Source organism: Triticum aestivum, chromosome 7B (genome assembly GCF_018294505.1).
Source record: "Triticum aestivum cultivar Chinese Spring chromosome 7B, IWGSC CS RefSeq v2.1, whole genome shotgun sequence".
NCBI classification, from domain to species: Eukaryota; Viridiplantae; Streptophyta; class Magnoliopsida; order Poales; family Poaceae; genus Triticum; species Triticum aestivum.
In genome coordinates, this window is record NC_057813.1 from 762,323,380 (window position 1) to 762,344,106 (window position 20,727).

The 20,727-nt window shown below is 42.5% G+C and overlaps 1 protein-coding gene across 14 annotated transcripts; it reads left to right on the forward strand.

Moving 5' to 3' along the window:
* Positions 1 to 1,953: 1,953 nt before the first annotated feature.
* LOC123155655 (putative disease resistance protein RGA3) lies at positions 1,954 to 10,812 on the forward strand. 14 transcript variants are annotated; one of them, XM_044573810.1, is made up of 15 exons: positions 1,954 to 2,251; positions 2,338 to 2,477; positions 2,801 to 3,369; positions 5,803 to 7,253; positions 7,368 to 7,485; positions 7,807 to 7,976; positions 8,051 to 8,225; positions 8,298 to 8,472; positions 8,547 to 8,721; positions 8,805 to 8,960; positions 9,036 to 9,062; positions 9,392 to 9,456; positions 9,553 to 9,650; positions 9,922 to 9,991; positions 10,723 to 10,812. In XM_044573810.1, exons 3-4 carry the CDS (start codon positions 2,844 to 2,846, stop codon positions 7,245 to 7,247), a joined length of 1,971 nt encoding a protein of 656 aa, XP_044429745.1. In that variant the 5' UTR covers positions 1,954 to 2,251; positions 2,338 to 2,477; positions 2,801 to 2,843; the 3' UTR covers positions 7,248 to 7,253; positions 7,368 to 7,485; positions 7,807 to 7,976; positions 8,051 to 8,225; positions 8,298 to 8,472; positions 8,547 to 8,721; positions 8,805 to 8,960; positions 9,036 to 9,062; positions 9,392 to 9,456; positions 9,553 to 9,650; positions 9,922 to 9,991; positions 10,723 to 10,812. The 14 variants fall into 14 exon arrangements, with proteins under 14 accessions (XP_044429745.1, XP_044429740.1, XP_044429738.1 ...); XM_044573805.1 differs by adding an exon at positions 10,185 to 10,230 and having other exon boundaries at positions 1,955 to 2,251; positions 2,801 to 7,253; XM_044573803.1 differs by having other exon boundaries at positions 1,955 to 2,251; positions 2,801 to 7,253; positions 9,535 to 9,650.
* Positions 10,813 to 20,727: the final 9,915 nt, after the last annotated feature.

The window sequence follows — 20,727 nt, forward strand, 5'->3', positions numbered from 1 at the left end:
ACATCCATATTTGTGCTTATATATGTTGATGACATCATTGTCACAAGCTCACTAAATGAGGCAGTAATTGCATTGCTAAAGGATTTGCATTGTTAAATGAGGCGGTACCGCAAGCGAGTGAAGTGGATGTCGCGGGCGGAGCGGTAGGGCTCGAGCGGCGCTTCCTGCTCCGACAGGTCTGCGTCCGATGCGACCGCCTTCCCGACGACGAGCTACTCCTCCGCCTTCGGGTGCTCCTGGAGGAGGTGGTGGTTGTAGGTGGAGCCAGCATGCGCCTCACGGAACTACTCCTCCCGTTCCTCCCACTCATGTCCATGTAATGGGCACGGGCCTCGCTGATGGTCATGGTGCGATGCACCGACAAGAGTGACGCGGATGAGGAGGGTGGCGCCGGTTTCGTCGGCAGCTTCCTCCATTCGGTCATCGTCGTCCTTCGGCTCCCTGCCGGCCAGCCAGCCGACAGCAATGGTGGCCATCTCCTTCTTTTGGTTTGACGTCAACCAGTCCTAGAGAGCTTTGGTAGGGGAGGAATTCATGGTGGAGTGGTGCGGAGAGGGATCGGAAGCGGATGACTGTGGTTATGACCGGGGCAACGGTTTATATAGCAATGGTGGGCCGCAGAGGGACGGACGGGTAGCACAGAAGGAGACACCTCGGCGACCACATGCCATCAATGTGAGCGGCAGACGGACGGACGGGAGGCCGTTGTGCCGTTTGAACGCGTAACAGTTGCCTGCACCAGGAAGTGGCGCAGGCGGCACTTTGTTGGCCGGCGTCTGTGAGCAGTCGCGTCCGCTCTATCCCTGGAGCGGCGTTGACTAGAAGCGCGCGGGGTGGAGAATGGGTTTGGGTCGGCCAAGCGGTCAGAAGTGGGCATGCGAGCGGTTCGGAATTCTACAAAGCCCCACACGCTTGTATCCGGTTTGCGAAAGATATCATAGTCCAGACGGTACGTGCCGCGAAGCGATACATGACCGTGTTGGATGGCTTCTGCGGTCCACACCACGCTAAGATGCCCTTATTGCAAAACACTATGGATGTTTTACAGTCGAATTCTATAATTTGACAGCCGGACAACATGTGGCTGGTCACAAGATAGAGACAACCGGACATACCAACATATGCATGCATCTCTGTCACCATAACTGCACGTGTATCGCTGGTCTTGATATTTATGACAAGGCATCAATGGGAGCCTGATCCAGATCGCATCTTAGGTGTGGACGTCCGTGACCGACTGCTACTTCAGTCCAGGGGCCATGTAGTACTGTGTGTGTGACCAGCAGCCCATCATTCAAGTCACCTACTGCGGTACCAATAATGCACATCGACGCTAGCACTTGAATGTGACAATCTCATTTTGTTATTTCTTTAAAAGGCAGCCCTCTATTGATTCTTCGCAATGGGTTTATTTTTAGAATTAAAAATGTATAAATAAAAATAGCCGAAAACGACCATATATTGGAGGTCACCACGCCGGATGGACTCAATATATTATTTTTGGGTTATTCAAAATATAATATATAGTAATTATTATTTTTGAATTTACTGTTCATCCACAAGGAAATGCCCCGCGGAGGCAAAATGTGGTGCTCACATGCATATGTTGAATTCGGGTCGGCGGGTTGTTGCTCGGTCGATTTCATCGGGACAAGGAAATAGAAAGGATTTGTTGACAAGATTTTATTTTAAATGCAAGAACTTGTTTACACGACAAGTCCAATTAGATTAGATACCTTGTGTCCTCGTCAATAACAGGCAAGAAAAAAATATAGTTTGTATTCCAACTGACTGATAATTGAATTTCATTTTCTTTTATATAGGGGACAGGAGCACGATGGTTCGCTGTTGAGATGATTTTTAGGCGACATTTTTTAGATGATTTTTTGTTTTTCGAATAGAAGATGATATTTTTTTATTCGCTGTTGGTCCCAAGCCCAAGAATAAAAGGGCCCATCATCCATCCATCTTTCCCCACACCTGAATCGCTCACCGCGCCACCGCAGCTTCCACACCTCACTCCCCTTGCCTCTTCTCACCACAACGCAGCAACAGAGTCGGCAGATCCGAGACCCGGAGGGCGCTCGATGGGGTCCTCGCCGGAGCGCAGGGGGGATGGATGATCTTCGTTTGCTTGCCGCAGCAGCCGTATCTTGCTCACCGGCCGGCGAGCGACCACCTCCGACTGGGGCAGGCAGGAGCTCAGTCCTCCTCCTCCCTCAGGCCTGGCAGCAAGCAACAACTGATACAGGTAAATCTGATTTCTTTCACTTAGACTAGTCTTACTATTTACTCCCTCCGTCTCATAATATAATATAACAGCGTTTTTCATATCAGGAGGGACAACTTTATATCCTCGGAGCTGATTTTCTCCACGCCAAGTTTGGAAGTATTTCCCCTGCGAAAAAAAAGAACAAGTTTGGAGGATTTCGATCTTACTTGAATCCATTTACAAATCCAAACTATTTTCTTTACTGGTATGCAATTGCTGGACGCAGCTGCATTTACAGAGCAGCTCCTTTTCATTTCCTCCATGCTAAGTTTGGATTTCTACAACTGGATTCAAACTCGTATCTCTTGAAGAATTTTACCTTAAACTGAATCCAGTTATAGATCGAATTGGGTGTCCCCGGGGATTAGATTTTTTTTATACTCTACCATTAAGAAATGAAGCACATGCTACGGATCCTGAAGCTCTGCCATACAAAAGTCAAGCGACACCTTATAAATGTCAAGTATTTACTTTACTGATGTCGGCAGCTGCATTTAGTGATGAGCTCCCTTTGATTCATGGATGCAGGTGCTCGCCTGAGTGAGAGGTCTTTATTGCCCGCCAACAGAGGATGTACACTCTTGTCAGCGCGGCGCTATGGGTGGTGGGCAAGGCGTTGGCCCCCGTTGCCGATGGCTTGCTGGAGGCTTGGGGTGCCACCAAGAACTTGGGTCTCAACATTGAGGCCCTCAAGATGGAGCTGCTTCTCGTGAAGGCCACCCTCAAACTTGCAGCCAGCAAACAGATCTGTGGCCAGGCCATGGAGGAGCTGCTGGGGAAGCTGCGGGACTCGGCGCACTGTGCCGAGGACTTGTTGGATGAGTTGGACTACTTCCGCATCCACGACGAGCTCCATGGCACGTGTGACGCCGCCGACCACCATGCCAAGGGTGGTGTCCACGACTTTGCCTTCAATGCTCGTCACACCGCCAAAGCTGTTGGTAAACGGGTCAGCTGTTGCGCTTGGCCAAGGGCCAGGCAGAGGTCAAATGTCAATTCCTCCTTAGACCCAAAAGCCAATCCGGAGAGGTCGCATGTCAGTTCCTCCTCAGAACCAAAAGCCAATCAGGAGGTCAGCGGATGCATTCCCAAGCTCGGTAAAATCCTCCCATGCTCATCTTCCCCAAATGTCCGTGGTGAACATTCTGGTCAACCAACTCTAACTCTTTGTGATGCGCCACAACGAGAAACACCAATCCTGGGATTTAATAGGGTTGATGTCTCTGAAAAAATGAAGCGAATTGTAGAGCAACTGCAGCCTGTGCGTAAAGAAGTTACCAAGATTCTGCAGTGTTGTGACCATATGACTGTCTTAGATATAACCCGTAATCGTCCCATCACAACTGGTCAAAGCATAGAACCAGAATTGTATGGGAGGGACCATATCATGGATACCATCATACATGATATGATCAAGGGTAAATACCATAGCAAGGATCTAACAGTGCTTCCGATTGTCGGTTCAGGGGGGTTAGGGAAGACAACTCTGATACAACACATATATAAAAACCAAGAAGTTCAAAATCATTTTCAAGTTGTTATTTGGGTATGTGTGTCGCTCAGTTTCAATTTGAATAAGTTGCTAGAAGAGATTAAGGCATGTATCCCTAGAGTTGAAGGGGAAATAGATGGTAGGCCTGAAGAGCTGATTGAACAAAGATTAAAATCTAAAAGATTTTTGCTTGTACTGGATGATATGTGGAAGATTAGTAATGAGGATGACTGGAAAAGGTTATTGTTACCGCTCAAAGCATCACAACAAAAAGGTAGCATAATTCTACTCACGACTCGTTTTCCAGCAATAGCAAAGATGGTTGAAACACATAGTCATATTGAATTGAAAGGATTGGAATCCAAAGAATTTAGAAAGTTGTTCCTTGCATTTGTTTTTGGCGATGAGCCCATTATAAGTGATCACAATTTTTTGCTTGAGACCGGAGATAAGATAATGGAAAAACTAAAGGGATCCCCTCTTGCTGCAAAAACTGTTGGTAAATTACTGAGGAAGGGTCTTAATTTGAGTCATTGGATAAAAGTCTTAGAAAGTAAAGAATGGGATAAACAGACTAATGTCAATGACATTATGCCTGCGTTAAAGCTCAGTTATGACTATCTTCCTTACCAGCAGCAACAATGTTTCTCTTCTGCCGCATTGTTTCCTGAAGATCACAAGTACAGTACCATTGAGCTAATCAACTTGTGGATAGGACTAGATATTTTACAGCCTGCTGGTCAGAACCAAACATTGGAAGATATAGGTTTGAGCAATTTAAGTGATCTAGTCGCACATGGATTTTTTAAGAAAGAGGAAACTTATGGTCGTTACATAATGCATGACCTGCTACATGATTTAGCATTGAAGGTTGCATCTCATGAATGTCTTATTGTGCATCATTCCAATTTGGGTTCAATAGAAATTTATCCAAGCATCTACCACTTGGCTATAATCGTAGATGTTGATGATGCAAAGTCTCGTGAAAACTTTAAGAATCAATTGAGAAAACTAAAGACGAGGTTGAAAGTTAAACAGTTGCATACTTTGATGTTATTTGGAGAAATGGATGAAAGCTTTGCCGACATTTTCGGTGATTTCTTTAAGGAAGCAAATGCTCTCCGTGTTCTCCATGTGGATAACATGCCATATTCTGGGGAGACCATGTTACATGATTTGCCAACACCTGTCCACCTACGATACGTATGTCTGGGGACAAAGTATGGGAGGGAGATGCACTTACCACTTCCTATTTCTAGATTTTATCATTTAAAGATTCTGGATCTAGGATCATGGTACAACATTCTTGATTTGCCCAAAGACTTGAACAACCTTGCAGCATTGCGTCATTTTTATACCCGGAGTGATAAGATTCATTCTTGTATTCACAATGTGGGTAAACTCAAACTATTACAAGAGTTAAAGGAGTTTAGAGTCAACAAAGAAAGTGAAGGTTTCGAACCAAGTCAACTAGAGCATTTGACTGAACTGAGGGAGCTTGGCATCTATAACCTCGAGAATATACGCACAAAAGAAGAAGCAGCAAGAGCAAAATTAATAGAAAAAAACTACTTGGAGAGTTTAACACTATGTTGGGATGGTAAGGGGTCTAATACCGAGCCTGGTGTAGAAGCGGCCATCCTTGAGAGCCTTCAACCACATAGATATCTTCAAAAGTTGTGCATTAAAGGGCACATATGCCCTTCTTGTCCAACATGGCTGAGTACCGAGCTTGTTGTTGAAGTTCTACAATCTCTTCATCTCTCTGATGTTTCTTGGGAATATCTCCCTCCTTTAGGAAAGATGTGGGATCTTCGTACACTAGTATTGGAGCATATTGCCGCGGTGAAGGATTTTGTCTTAGAGCAATGCTTTTGGAGGCTAATAAGGCTTGAACTTGTTGACATGGGAAATTTTGAAAAATGGGTACCATCACAGGACACTCATCATATGTTTCCTCTTTTGCAAACACTACATATTATTAACTGCCCTAAACTCTTGGAGTTGCCATTTTCAAACCACACTGTTTGCCCATCAGGTCAAGACTGGAGCACTGATTGGTTTCCCAAATTGCAAGGGCTTGTGATAATTAGGTGCCCAGAGTTATTGCTAGTGGCTTGCATCCCCTGGACTAACACTCTACATTATGCCAATATAAGGGATGTAAAGCTACTAGAGGTGCTTGGGTACAACTCAGAATCATGCCATCATGTCAATGTTATTGGGAAGGATGAATTGCACAACTTAGATCAGGTTTTGGCATTCAATAAACTGGCAGGGCTCGAGTCTATGGTACTCAAAAGGTGTCCACCTTTGGAGTGGAAGCAGCTTGTGATGCTAACCTCATTAAAGAAATTGGTTTTTGATAGTGCAGATGCCCTGGTTGGGCCATTAGGAGTTGAGTGTGATGTGGAATGGCAACACCCTGTTGAGCGTCTTGATGTCCAGGAATCTTGTGGTGCTAGTGGGAAGGAATTGACCAAGCTTCTAACCCACCTCCCAAGGCTTTCCATGCTATGTATCATAAATTGTGAAAACATAACACAGCTGGCAGTGGGGGTGGATCTGGAAAGAACAACATCAGCAGCATCGGAGGTGGAGCAGCATAAAGATGAAGATGGGTTGCTACTCTTCCTGGCCAATCTCTCTGAATCACTCCGGGAGATGCGCATCAGAAATTGCCCAGACCTGGCCCTGGTGGACCCCCCTTCAATTTTTTTTCCTGCCCTGCAATCCCTCGAGAGGTTACAAATTTTTGGCAGCCCCAAGATACTACCGGCTGGTTCTCCTTCATGCTGCCGTTTTCCATCCTCTCTGCAAGAACTTGATCTTTCGGATGTGCAAGGCATGGGGACGCTGGAGCCCCTTTCAAACCTCACCTCTCTCACCAAATTAAGATTGGGGAATTGTGGAAAGGATCTAAGGTGCAAGGGCTTGGAGCCTCTCCTTACCGCCAGGGGACAGCTCAGAGATTTAATAGTCATTCGTAGCCCTAGATTCTTTGCTGGATGGACTCCCAATCCCAGGCGGGTGCAGCTGCAGGATGAACTAGGACAAGGGCAGAAGCTGCAGCAGCTTGGTTCATTCAAGCTCTTGACGGATGACCACATGGGACTCCTCGCTGCACCCATCTGCAGCTTCTTGTCTTATTCCCTCACCCACCTAAACCTTTGTGAGGACGATAAGATTGAACGCTTCACAAAGGAGCAAGAGGATTCCCTTCACCTCCTCACATCCCTCCAGCGACTTGACTTTGGGTCTTTCAGCAAGCTTCAGAGCCTCCCAGCAGAGCTGCACAAGTTTACCAACCTCAAGCAATTAGGGGTCAGGTCATGCCCGGCTGTCAGGTCGCTGCCCAAGGATGGCCTCCCCAAATCACTGCAAGAATTAGATGTTGGGGAGTGCGACAACGCGGAGTTAATGCAGCAGTGCAGGGGGTTAGTGGGGACTATCCCAAAAATCAGACTGCAACCTCGAGACTGACCCAAGGTGACGACAACCACTTCCCCATCACATCCCGAAATTCAACTTTAGAGACCGACCCTTGCTCTTTTTTTCCTGTATAATATCTGACCACTGCTTGTTTCCATCTCTACTATGCAGGCCTCTGCCTTGGAGTTCCCTTGTACATTCTTCTAGCCTGGTAATTCCCTTTGCATACATGTACACTTGCCACATGCATGACATGGTGGTCTTGCGTTCAAGTCTCTTCCTATGTCTGGTAAGTACATATAAACTGGATCCTTACTATATCAATTGTATAACTAGATCCACTTATGCTCCTGCTATATCAGAATACAATTTTAATGTTTGGGAAAATAGTACTAGTAGAACATTACTTACGATTTGTTTCTCCATACCCCTTGTCTTCTCACAAGTTGAGAACACCTCTGCGATAATCATTCGATGCCTTTTGGAAGTTTAGTTCAAAAAATGCCTTTTGGAAGTTTAGTTCAAATAATGCCTTTTGTTTAGTTCCTTATTTTTCTTTCAAGAAAAAAATCCTAGAAATTGTTAAATCTTAGTTCTCTTCTCTCTGCAGGTATTCTTATCTTTGTTTTCATATGATTATACATACTATGTACTTAATTCCGGTGTACGTCACTCATCAAGACTTGGTGGTTTATATGACTAATTCGAGTGTCAAGATAAAAATAACGCCATCGCATGATTGTGGAATAAATCAGATTTTGTTCTTCTACAAATATTAAGGTTTGCGATTTTCTCACATACTGCTACATTTGCTATCATACCATGTTCTTATTTTTTCTTGGCTTATTGTGCAGGTGTTCTTATGTTCGTTCTCGTAGGCTATTACATATTTTGTATTCAAATTTCGGTCTTCATCACTCATCAAAAATCAGTGGGTATACATGGCTATTTTCGGTGTGAGGACCAAAATAACACCACAGAATAATTGCTGAATAAACGAAACTTGGGTGATTCACTGACGATATTAAGGTTTGCAATTTTCTCACCTACTGCTACATTTGCTATCATACCAGGTTCTTATTTTCTTGGCCTGTTGTGCAGGTGTTCTTATGTTCGTTCTCGTAGGCTATTACATACTTTGTATTCAAATTTCAGTCTGCATCACTCATTAAAAATCAGTGGGTGTACATGGCTATTTTCGGTGTGAGGACCAAAATATCACAACAGAATAATTGCGGAATATACGAGACTTCGGTGCTTCACTGATGATATTAAGGTTTGCCATTTTCTCACCTACTGCTACATTTGCTATCATACTAGGTGTGCTTATTTTCTTGGCTTGTTGTGCAGGTGTTCTTATGTTCGTTCTCGTAGACTTTTACATACTTTATATTCAAATTTCGATCTGCATCACTCATCAAAAATTAGTGGGTGTACATGGCTACTTTCGTTGTGAGGAGCAAAATATCACCACAGAATAATTGCGGAATAAACGAGACTAAGGTGCTTCACTGATGATATTAAGGTTTGCCATTTTCTCACCCACTGCTACATTGCTATGATACCAGGTGTTCATGCATTCACCAGGTGTTCTACATGTTTTCTCAGGTAGGGTTCTAGATAATTCATCTTTACATTTGATTGGCGCTCACAAAGACTTGGTGGTATACTTGGAAAGTTGAGTTTTGAGGATCAAAAGACTTTTCAGTGTTTTGCTAATTATGGGGAAAAATGACTTTTCAGTGTTTTGCTACTTGTATGAAGGTATGTAATTTGTCAAATTCACTGCTGAATTGCTACTGATACGTAACTTCTTGCCCTTCAATTTTGCATTGTCAGCGCTATCCATCAAGAGGCTTCTGAGCTGTGAGTGTTCTTCCACTGGAAAATTATGTGATGTGGCAAGTAACCTGCTATTCAATCATTTTGCTAGAGCATGTTCACTATTAAACCTTGAATGCATTCTGTTTCAATTACTTTACCCCAACATGTTCTTTGCGATGCTGGTCAGAAATCGTGAAAGTCTTGTATGAATCACATATTCTAATATGTTTTGTATTCACTAGTCCATCTTTGAAAAACATGAGGTGGTTTGTTACAATTCAGTGATTATTATTTACAGTCGTGTATGTTCTTATTCTCTCTCAAAAACAATCATGGAATATTCTTATGAGAACCCCAATCACGTACTGCAGGTTTTCATGTTAGTTGTACTCCAAATTGAGCAAGTTGTCACCAAAAATACTCACAAAGCTGCGCAGTAAGTTGATGAATTGACCTGGATTTTCAACAGTTACATTATATGACTTTTTAATTTTCGCATATAATTAGTAATTAGTCATTTTATGATTTGCAGATCTTATGAGCCTGTTATCATGGAAAAAGTTGCCATGCATTCTTGGGCATGATTTGCATTCAAGTAATTTGGAAGTTATTGTGCCATTACTTACTAAGGTACTGAACTGGCCAGAGATTCAGAATAGTCTACTCTACAAGTCTACATACTACTCCCTCCGTCCGGAAATACTTGTCATCAAAATGAATAAAAGGGAATGTATCTAGACGTATTTTAGTTTTAGATACATCCCTTCTTGTCCATTTTGATGACAAGTATTTTCGGACGGAGGGAGTACCTATTTTTGCAATTTTCACTATTTCCAATCGTTTCTATTTTAAATAGACATATACTGTGGGAAGCTCATGTCAGTTACGTTCATCTTTTCAGCCACATGAGAATTGTACTGCCCGGTGGATGCAACTTCATCTCTGTTCAGATCTCCGGCTATCACTGAAAGGTACTCCCTCCATCCAAAAAAGCTTGTCCCAAGCTTGTCCCTCAAATGGATGTATCTAGCACTAACTTGATGCTAGATACATCCATTTGAGGGACAAGCTTTTTCAGACGGAGGGAGTATGTTCAACCTTTGCATCTGTATGGAAGGTGACTGTACAAGGAATATGTAATGACCCATGGTTCCAAAGTTTCAGACTAACAACCTTCGAACTACACAACACAATAGCAGCAGGTCTGAAGGTATATAGTTCCTGTTTGTGCTGAAGTAGTGAATTGTTCAAATTATAGTGGAGGTAATAGGCTGTGCGCAACTGTCAGAACCTATTAATAACCAAAATTAGCATATTATGTCGACCACCGCATCTGGATAAAACATTACACAGGAATTACCGTTGTTAAATTTGTCATTGTTCTTTCCCTAATCCCGTAAACACTGTTGGAAACCTTTTTTTTTTGTTTCCCAATCCAGGGCAGTATCTCTTTAGACTTCTGAAAATCTTTCTTTTCTGAGAACTATTTTTCAATATTTATATTGAGCTCTGCAGTTACTTTATTTATGTTTGCATTGGTGTGCATGACAACCAGGTGTCACTTGTGCCAAGGATTTTCTTGCTGCTCTGTTGCTTCTTGCCGCAATTAGTGACTGATCTGCGAGTGCCTCATGCTTATTTACATTTTCCCACTTCAGTTAGATACATACTGCCAGTAGAGCTAATTATGGTGTTACTTCAGATTTGTTGATCAATCCATTGGAAGCAACGGATCGAATTGGCCAAAAGATGTGGATGATTCAGGCAGTCTTCCGCCTCTGCAACTGCCACCCAAAAAAGGGTTTCAAGGTTATACTGTACCGATGCCAGAAGTAGCTGAACTGCATGGTTCACATTCGTGAGTATCATTTGATGGTGATGTATCCATGAAGTTCATCGCCCGTGTGACATCCTAGCTGACTTATTTCTCATCCATATTTTTCCTTGGTTGCAGAGAACCAAAGCGGTTGCGATGAGAAAACTCCAACCAGGCCAATCCCTTCTATCTGCATTTATATGGTGGGTGCTATGCTATGAGTATGATATACAGCGTTTTGTTCATGTTGTGTCATCAGCTCAGAACGGTGGCAAGTGCTTAAATACTGTTATTTTTGTTGCCCCCTTCTCTTTGCCAGCACATGTAAGATGGAAGGCAGTGGTGAAATGGTCAGTGGTTGCTTCACGGCAATAGAATGTTGCTCGTGCGGTTTGCTTCAAGTCTTGCCGCTTCCTGTTGGAGATGGGCACTGTTGAAACAAGGTGAAGGGGCATGGAAGATGGAGAAGAGATGGACGAGTCTCACCAAATCCTGGGTGCAGAGGGAGGTGGAAGAGGAGTGCGCCGCATGAACTAGTGTTTCTCTATATTAATCCTCTGTTTCTTTCAAAACAGAAACAGAGGAAGAAAAGAAAAACAGAGGAAGAATGCAACGGGTCTGATCCCACACCGAGGACTTCTCCTTTCAGCAATGGTGGGATAAGAAATAAACAAGAATTATTTGTAGTAGACTAGTTTAGTCGATGCATGTGGAAAGACATGACATGCTGTCAGAGAGGGATCCCTACCTTGATGAGCAATTCTTGTTGGGTCTGACTAAATAACCATCACTTCCCTCTAATGTTTGGCAGATGCAGTTTTCTCAGTTAGATGGATGACTTGGTCATGTCTTCATTCAGAATGAAAATTTTCTTTTAGTCCTTCAGTGCGCACATACAGTTCTATTAGTCATTCTGATTGAACAGGTCATTTATTGTATACAACTCAAATGCAGTTATTTCACCAAGGGTAAACAAACAAACAGCAAGGGGAGAGTTTGTATTTGTCCTCTGTTTCTTGCAGAGCAGAGCAAGGAACACTCTGGACTGCTCTTCCATTCTGCTCTTGTATACAACATTAGTTTGCTAGAGGTGTGAAACATATAGCAGACTAGCTTGCAACAAGAGAGGGACAGTTAATTGCTCCTGGCATATGTATGAACAAGGATGCAGACACATTGAGTCGTTTGGAATAGAAAATATATAATGTGTGATTCAATCACCTCAGTATATTCTGTGGCCATATCGTTCATATCCACTTATAACTGAAGCTGCATGCTGTTTAAACTCTCTTTTGGATGGCAAGGCAGCGGTTCGCTCACTAGATATTTTGGTGTCGCCTGGTTCAGATATATTGCTCAAGCTGACATGCTGCATAAATTCGGAAAGAGTGGACAAAGTTGCTGTCAACCAGCGCTGAATTAAACCATGTGATGGCGAACCTCCACTAATAGGTTGCCGGCCAGCCAAACCTTAATGCGCTTTAGCTTCTCCGACCGCTATAAAATGAAATGTCGTCGGAAAAAGCAAAGTGCAACTTTGTCTTGCGTCTTCAGGTTTCCGTCTCAACTGAACCTGAAGAAGGCCATGAAAAGCCAGCGAATAGCGATCTACATGAATAATGCCTGAATGATTTTCCAGCTTAGCTTGCCGCGTACGTATTATGGTACGTACTATGAAATCTCATTGATGCGTATGAGGTAGCTAGGCTCAAACAAGCTATACCTACACTTGTGTATACAGGTCATGTATTTGAGTACCTACTTCATATTCAGCAGTTTTGCATGCTCCCAAGCTCTCAAGGATAACTGGACGTCATCCTCAAGACGATGACCAAGGTCACATTTTGCGCAGACAAGCCCAGGCCAAGGTGATAAAACAGTAGATACTATTTGGTTCATGCTTCACACTGCTGACATGTAACTCATGTATCTGAATGTACAACATCCCTATATATGATGCCAAAACGTGAAGAATCTCAGTTTTTTACCACATAGTGTCTGAATTCAGAAAGACACGTCAAGAATAATTAATTACCTCAGTGATTACAGCAACACACTTGAGCAGTAACCCTTAATCAGGACAGCGAAATTGTTATTTCAGTAACAGAAGTATTATCAGCTATTCCTTGAGGGTGTAGCATTTTTCTTCTCTTCAGGCAATACTATTTTTCCTCTTTCCCTAATAATAAAGGGTCTTGCCTCTGGTGTAAAACGCGTTTAACAGAACCCTTTTTTAAAGATCTTTTCACAACCCGGTGCAAATTTCAAGCATATTGTTTCAACATAAAAATAATGCCGTGGTATGAGGCTCTTTAAAATCGGAATCGTCGTACGAAAACCATACCAAAAGTATTGTATGTGTAGAATGCTTCTTAATATAGTACTACTTATATGAATTTCCTTTTTTTATAGAAAAGGGGGGGCTCCCCGGCATCTGCATCAGAACGATGCATACGGCCATAAATATAAATAAATAGGTTCTACAAAATCTCAAAGTCTGGAAATGTAAATAAAGGGAAGCTCACACAGAGCCTCAACAAAGACAGACAAAAAGCCACAGAGCCACAACCGGCTGGCAGAATAAAGATAGGAAAACTAATCGCCTATCCTATTACATGACCGCCGTCCAAACCGGTTGAAGATATCCCGCGCAACCATCTCCCACCGGATAGACCCAGTAACCAAACGCTCCCTGACCGCCATCGGAGTGAGTAAGGACCACAAACGGATCAGCGCCGTAGCGCGGAATAAAACCTGCAAAAAATGAATAGTTGTTGTTCTGTTAAAAGCCAAATCATTCCTGCAGTTCCAAATTGCCCATAACAACGCACATACTCCAACACGAATGTGTCCGGCGGTATCGGACTCTATCCCAGTAAGCCACGTTCCAAACAACGAACCTATCGGACTTATATGAATTTCTGCTGGCACCATTCGGATGTTCTTCCGATGTATTGGTGATTATTTCCGTGGACACACCATTTAACTCTCCCATTGCAAAGCACGGGCATATGTGCTAGTTCTACTAATATATGTATAAAATCAAGAAAATCATGGTATTCTAGACATACTTTTTGATACAAATCCATACCATATGGTTTTCAGTTTTGCAATCTAAATAATCAGAAAGACATACATAGTTAATTTTTTAAAACTTTGCCTGAAGCCATGCCCAAAACGTTGATTATTTGTGATATAAAAGCAGTACTACCTAGCTAGTTAGCTTGACATATTACCGCAAAGAAATAAGCAGCCGGAACAACAAGTCAAGGTGGTCTAAGAAACACACATTCAACATGCACAATCCATATATACATGTATTCTTCTTTTTAACATGCATAATGGAAATCCAGGTTTTCAGATATATCTGCGCTGACGACGACGGCACCGCGGCAGCCCCTCCTTTACCAAGCTGACCTCTAGATTGTGCCCTTCCAAAACCTCATTCAACTGTCAGGGTTGCCTCGGCAAGGTAATATTGTTAAACAGCTTAAATACGAGGCATACTGGGAGAGGGAAGGAGTGGTGTTAGAAGAGCATATTAAATCTTGCTGGAACAAAGGTATGTATATTGATCATTTGAAGGATGTGGCTTCTAAGCTCAAGAGAATGCTAGGAAAATTGCATGATTGGAGTCGAAAATATATTGGTTATCTTCCTAGAAAGCTTGAGTTGGCTAGGAGCAGACTCAAGGTGCTTTATAACAGGAATAATCATGCCGCTGTGATGGAGAAAAAAGCTCTTCTCAAGGAAATGGATGAGTTGCTCTATAAAGAGGAAATGTTATGGAAACAGAGGTCGCGGATTGATAAAATTAGATGGGGAGATCGGAATACAAAATTCTTTAGAGCTAAGGCTACTTGGAGAGCAAAGAAAAATTTAATATCTAGCCTGAAAAGGAATGATGGCACGGTTACTGAGGATGTGGCGGAAATTCATAGCATCCCTAATTCGTTTTTTAAAAAGTTGTATACTGGCGATGGTATGGTTGATCCCTCTCTGATTATTCCATTGGTAAAACCTCTTGTCAGTGAGGACATGAATAGTGAATTATGCAAACCGTTTACAGACCAGGAAATTAGTGATGCTCTCTTTCAAATTGGGCCGCGTAAAGCTCCAGGTCCTGATGGCTTTCCGGCAAGATTTTTTCAGCGCAATTGGGGAGTGTTGAAGGAGGACATTATTCGTGCAGTTAAAAAGTTCTTTGATACAGGTATGATGCCGGAGGGTGTTAATGATACGGTAATTGTCCTTATACCAAAGGTAAAGAACCCCCAATCGATCAAAGAATTTCGGCCTATCAGCCTATGCAATGTCATTTATAAAATTATCTCAAAGTGCCTAGTGAACAGATTAAGGCCGCTCCTTGATGGTATGATCTTTCCAACACAAAGTGTTTTATTCCTGGGAGACTGATATCTGATAATGCGCTTATTGCGTTTGAATGTATGCACTCTTTAAACACTCTCAAGGATGGGCGGGGTGAGTTTTGTGCGTATAAACTTGATCTAGCTAAGGCTTATGATAGAGTGGATTGGAATTTTCTGAAGTGTATGTTGAGTGCGCTCAGGTTTGCGAGTGGATGGATAAAGTCGATTATGGCCTGTGTTACCTCGGTGAAATTCTCTGTTCGCTTCAACGGACAACTCTTGGAGTCATTTACGCCTTCATGTGGTATCAGGCAAGGAGACCCTCTATCTCCTTATTTATTCTTGTTCGTCGCCGAGGCCCTCTCTGTGTTGTTACAGGATGCGTGTAATAGAGGAGCGCTGCTAGAATTCAAGGTGAACATGCAAGCATCGGGTATTTCACATTTATTGTTTGCAGATGACTGTCTTTTATTTTTCAAGGGAGCCATTGATCAAGCGTTGACAATTAAAAATATTATTTCAACCTATGAGAAAGGGACCGGCCAATTGTTGAGCCCAGATAAATGCTCTATCATGTTTGGTAAAAAATGCAGTATGGAAGTTCAAGTGGCTGTTATGGTAATTTTGTGCATTACAGCCGAAGGATTTGAGGACAAATATCTTGGTTTACCGGTGCCTCAAGGTCGAATGAAGGCGGGCAAATTTCAATCCACTAAGGACAAAGCTCTCAAAATTCTATCGGACTGGATAGAGAAATATGCTTCTTGTGGGGCGAAAGAAACGTTGATTAAATCTGTTCTGCAAGCTCTTCCGGTGTATGCTATGGGTATTTTTAAATTCCCGGCGTCTCTGTGCGAGGAATTATCTCAGATTATAAGGAATTTCTGGTGGGGGGATGAGGAAAACAGAAGGAAGACTCATTGGTTGGCTTGGGATAAGATGACAAAGCCTAAAGCGGAGGGTGGTATGGGTTTTCGGGATCTTAGATTATTTAACCAGGCTCTTTTAGCGAAGCAGGCATGGAGGCTGGTGGTGAATCCGAAATCTTTGTGTGCCAGAGTGATCAAGGCAAAATATTATCCACAGGGCATATTTTAGACACAGCTTTCCCGCAGTCGGCTTCTCTCACATGGCAAGGTATTCTGCATGGGTTGGAGCTGCTTAAATCCGGAGTTATTTGGAGAGTATGTGATGGGGCTAATATACATATTTGGAGAGACAATTGGCTTCCTAGAGCTTCTGGACTTAAAATCTCTGCAAAGAAGAATAGAACTAGAGTTAAATGGGTTGAGGAATTGTTCATGAGTGGAGAAAGGAGTTGGGATGAGGAGCTGGTTAGGCATTTATTTTACCCTTAAGATGCGGATGAGATTTTGAGGTTGCGGATCCAATCAAATGGGGAGGCAGATTTTGTTGCTTGGCATTATGAAAAGTCAGGGTTGTTCTCAGTTAGGAGTGCGTACAAGTTAGCGCTCACCCTTAAGGATAAAAAAGAGGATGAGGGGCAATCCAGTGAGGCGGTAGGGTCGGAGAGGAAAATTTGGAATATTATTTGAAAGACAAACATTCCTCAAAAGATTCGTATTTTTGCATGGAGGGTTGCTTCCAATAGCTTGGCCGTACAGGTTAATAGAGTGGCGCATCATCAAGCCTCTGTTAGTACGTGTTCTATTTGTGGCATGGAGGATAAAAATACCTTCCATGCGCTTGTCTTGTGCCCGTAGGCGCGTGCGCTTCGCATGGCCATGAGGAACATTTGGGCTCTACCTGATGAGGAGGTTCTCAGATATACGGGGCATGATTGGTTTATTGTTCTCCTGAGTCAATTAAACCCCGTAATGCGAGACCAAATTATATTCTTATTCTGGAGGACCTGGCATTTGAGAAATGATTTGATCTTTGGTAAAGGAAAGGAATCAGTTTCAGCTTCTGCATGCTTTGTGGAGAGTTATTGGGAGTCTTTTGGTGCACTTCATTCTTCGAGGCTGGTGGATTTTCAAAAAAAAGGAAAAGGGCCATTGGTCCGGATTAGCGGAGTTCCTAATTCTCTCGACGCGAGTAGTGGCTGGTACCCGCCTCCTGCAGGTTGGTTCAAGATTAATGTCGATGCTAGCTTCGTGGAGTCCATTAGAGAAGTCAGTGTGGGGGTGGTGGTCAGGGACGCGGAAGGGGAAGTTATTGTTTCGTCGTGGGATTTCATTGGTGCCTGTCAAAGCGTGGAGGAAGCGGAGCATAGAGCTTGCATTGCCGGTCTCTACATAGGTATTTCCATTCATAATCCTATAATTTTAGAGACTGATTGCGCTTTTGTGGTAGCGTCTCTTGCGTCGGGGCACTATGACAGGTCTGCTATGCGTGACCTGAAGATGAAAGCGGTGAGTATCTCGAAGTTGATCAATAATCTTTAAAGGTCAAAGATTAGCCATACGGCCAATATGGTGGCTCATTTAATCGCTAAGTATAGCTTTGATAACAGATTAGATGGTATTCCTGTAAATGATGTACCGCCCTCTATGATGAATATTGTATCGAATGAGTGTACTGGTGTGGTTGGTTAATTAATATAAAGATGGTGTTAAAAAAAAAGATAAGCGAGAGCATCATCCAGATGGGCATGCGTCGTCTCAATGGTCACATGGCCGATACGTTGCGAGACCCCGGTCTTCTTATAGCGGATCACCTCTGCACTGAACACGTTGCCATGCTCACGAAAGAAGAGTCGCAGCTGGGCGGTCTTCAATGTGACATTTCTATTTATCAAAAGAACATATGATAGGGCAACGGGATCAAAAGTAACATTAGGAAAATCGACTTGAGAGATTTCGGATGTTGTGAGTAATTTGTAGTACCTGAATGGGAGGAGTAATGATAGACTCAGGATTGAACCAGGTGCACATGTTGTGGTCCCAACATTGAGGTAGGCGTTCGACGAGCTTGGCCTTTCTGTCGACGAGGTTATACCTGAACAGGTCATGCTGCCCATATGGCGCCGGTCCAATGCGGTGGTAAATGAAGTAGACACAACCGCCATGGTTGCTGTCAGGCTGTGCATCCACAGCAAAACTGTTTTGCAACCCCAAGAATAGGACGCGATCAGCGAGGCTACGCCCGTCCTTGGTCACCTATCTCATCTTCTTCTTCGGCAATTATGAAGTTGGCTCCTCTACCTCTAGTGCGTGCACAAACACTGTGAGCCCGCAAGGGTAGGCCCCGCGGTTGTCATAATCTCGGGCCTGGATGAACGCCCACAGAAGCTCACCACGGGACTCAAAGACGTAGCTGTACTCGTACAAGGATTCAGCGTGACGTTGCAACTGCATCACCGGTGTGGCGGGCCTTGCGACCAATGCGCCGTCGCCATTAGGCGTGAACGTGATGATGCGCCATTGGCCAGCCTCCACGTGCAGCAGGATCTTGCCCGCGTGGTACGCCACGCAAAACTGATGAAGATGACAGGACCAGTGGGGCCCCTCAAGGGTCCTCGCCAGGAGCGTCCACTCTGAGTCGCCAGGGCCAAGGATTGCTGCCGTGATCCGGCCTGTGACACTGGCGGAACAGAGGTTGTAGAGAAGGGTTGTGCCGTCGTCGTAGATAAAGCCGCGAAGACAGAACACCTTCTTCTCCCACTCGCGACAGAGGTCGTGCGGGAGGAGAGGCAGGTGTGAGGTGGCTCCTGTGAGAGGGTCGTGGAGGATAGGGCAGAGGCATTCATTGGTGAGGCACCGAACAGCGGTGCCGCCGGAACTGGTCATCCAGACACCCACGATGCTTACACAGCTGCGGCTGCGAGCGGTAGTTCGACCGGGAGAAGACGCATCTCATCTCGAGGTGCTCCGAGTCGTCGTCCGTGGACGCCGCGAGGAGCCAAGGAAGGAACTGAGCACTCCGACTAAGTTTTTTTTACCAAAGCCGGTACCTACCGGTCAAACATCCGCCGTTGGTGTCATTTTGAAGATTTGTGCCCTTGTTTTGTTTATCACATAGATGAATGGTAATACATGAATACATGTACTTGCGTCAGACAGACATAGTCAGATTTTATAGAGGAGAGAGAGAGAGAGAACGGTGTATGCATGCATTCTCTCACCCCCAAACACTGGACATGCATTTTATTTTCATCCTCATATTTCTAATGATTCATATCTTTTGAACCAAATGTTCATTACTGAAACTTCTTATATATTTGAATTCGTGGGGTGAAGACCTTCCAAACAAGATCAATTTGAATATATTTGAACTATCTTTTTCATATATATTTCAATTACATTTGAAATTAGTTTCGTAAAACATAAAAATGTTTCACTAGTTCATAGAAGTGATTTATACGGTTTCGAACATGTCACAAACTGGAATATGGAAATCACAAACACAATGAAAGATCTTTCATATATTATGAAAAGAAATTTTAATAAATTTCTAATAATCAATTCTGCACTATTTTAGCTGATTTGAAAACATCAATATCACACATTTGAACACATAGGTTTCGGCCATTTCAAAGAACTGGCTTCGTACATTTCATAAAACTGATTTCATTCATTAAAAAACTTATTTTAGAAAACTAATTTCACTTATTTTAATATAATCATTACAAAGCAATTCACTCGTTCCAAGACTAGATTTCACTCACAAGATCAATTCACATATTTTAAACAACCTATTTCACTATTTTTCACACACAAGATTAAGCAAATTGACAAACATACCGAAATATGTTACATATATTTGAAAAATACATGTTTCATATAATTCAAAGAAATAGGGGAATGACTAGATTTCACTCATTAAAAGAAACTAGTTTCGTATATTTTAAATAACCAATAACACATATCTTAAACAACCTATTTCACTATTTTTCAAACACAAGATTAAGCAAATTGACAAACATGCCGAAATATGTTTCATATATTTAAGAAATACATGTTTCATAAAAATTGAGTGAAATATTTAGACAACAACTTAGACGTGTTTGAAATAATCAATTTTGCATATTTCAAATAACCTATGTCGCATATTTCACTATTTTATCATATTTCAATTATATTTTAAATCACTTTTTATAAAACATAAAATTGATCCGCTATTTCATAGAAGTGTTTTTGATTGTTTCGCTAATATCTGTTAAAAACCCATTTCACTCATTTCAAAAATCGATTTCACACATTTCATTAGACAGATTACTCTCATTTGCAAATATCAATTTCACTGCAAATTTATGAAATATGTTGAAATGTATTGCGCTCATTAAAACTATCAGTTTCAAACACTGGAAAAAATTAGTTTCACAACAAAAAATGGTTTTAGTTCTCTTTTATTCAAATAACTTATTTTAGTCATTTCAGAAAACACACTGCACTCATTTACAAAATATATATTTCACCAATTTCACTAGTTTCAGGAAACACATAACATTCATTTTCAGAAAACATATTACACTCATTTCACTAGTTTCCAAAATAATTATTTAACAAATTTGAAACAACGCATTTCACTGATTTGGAAAACTGATTTCACTCATTTC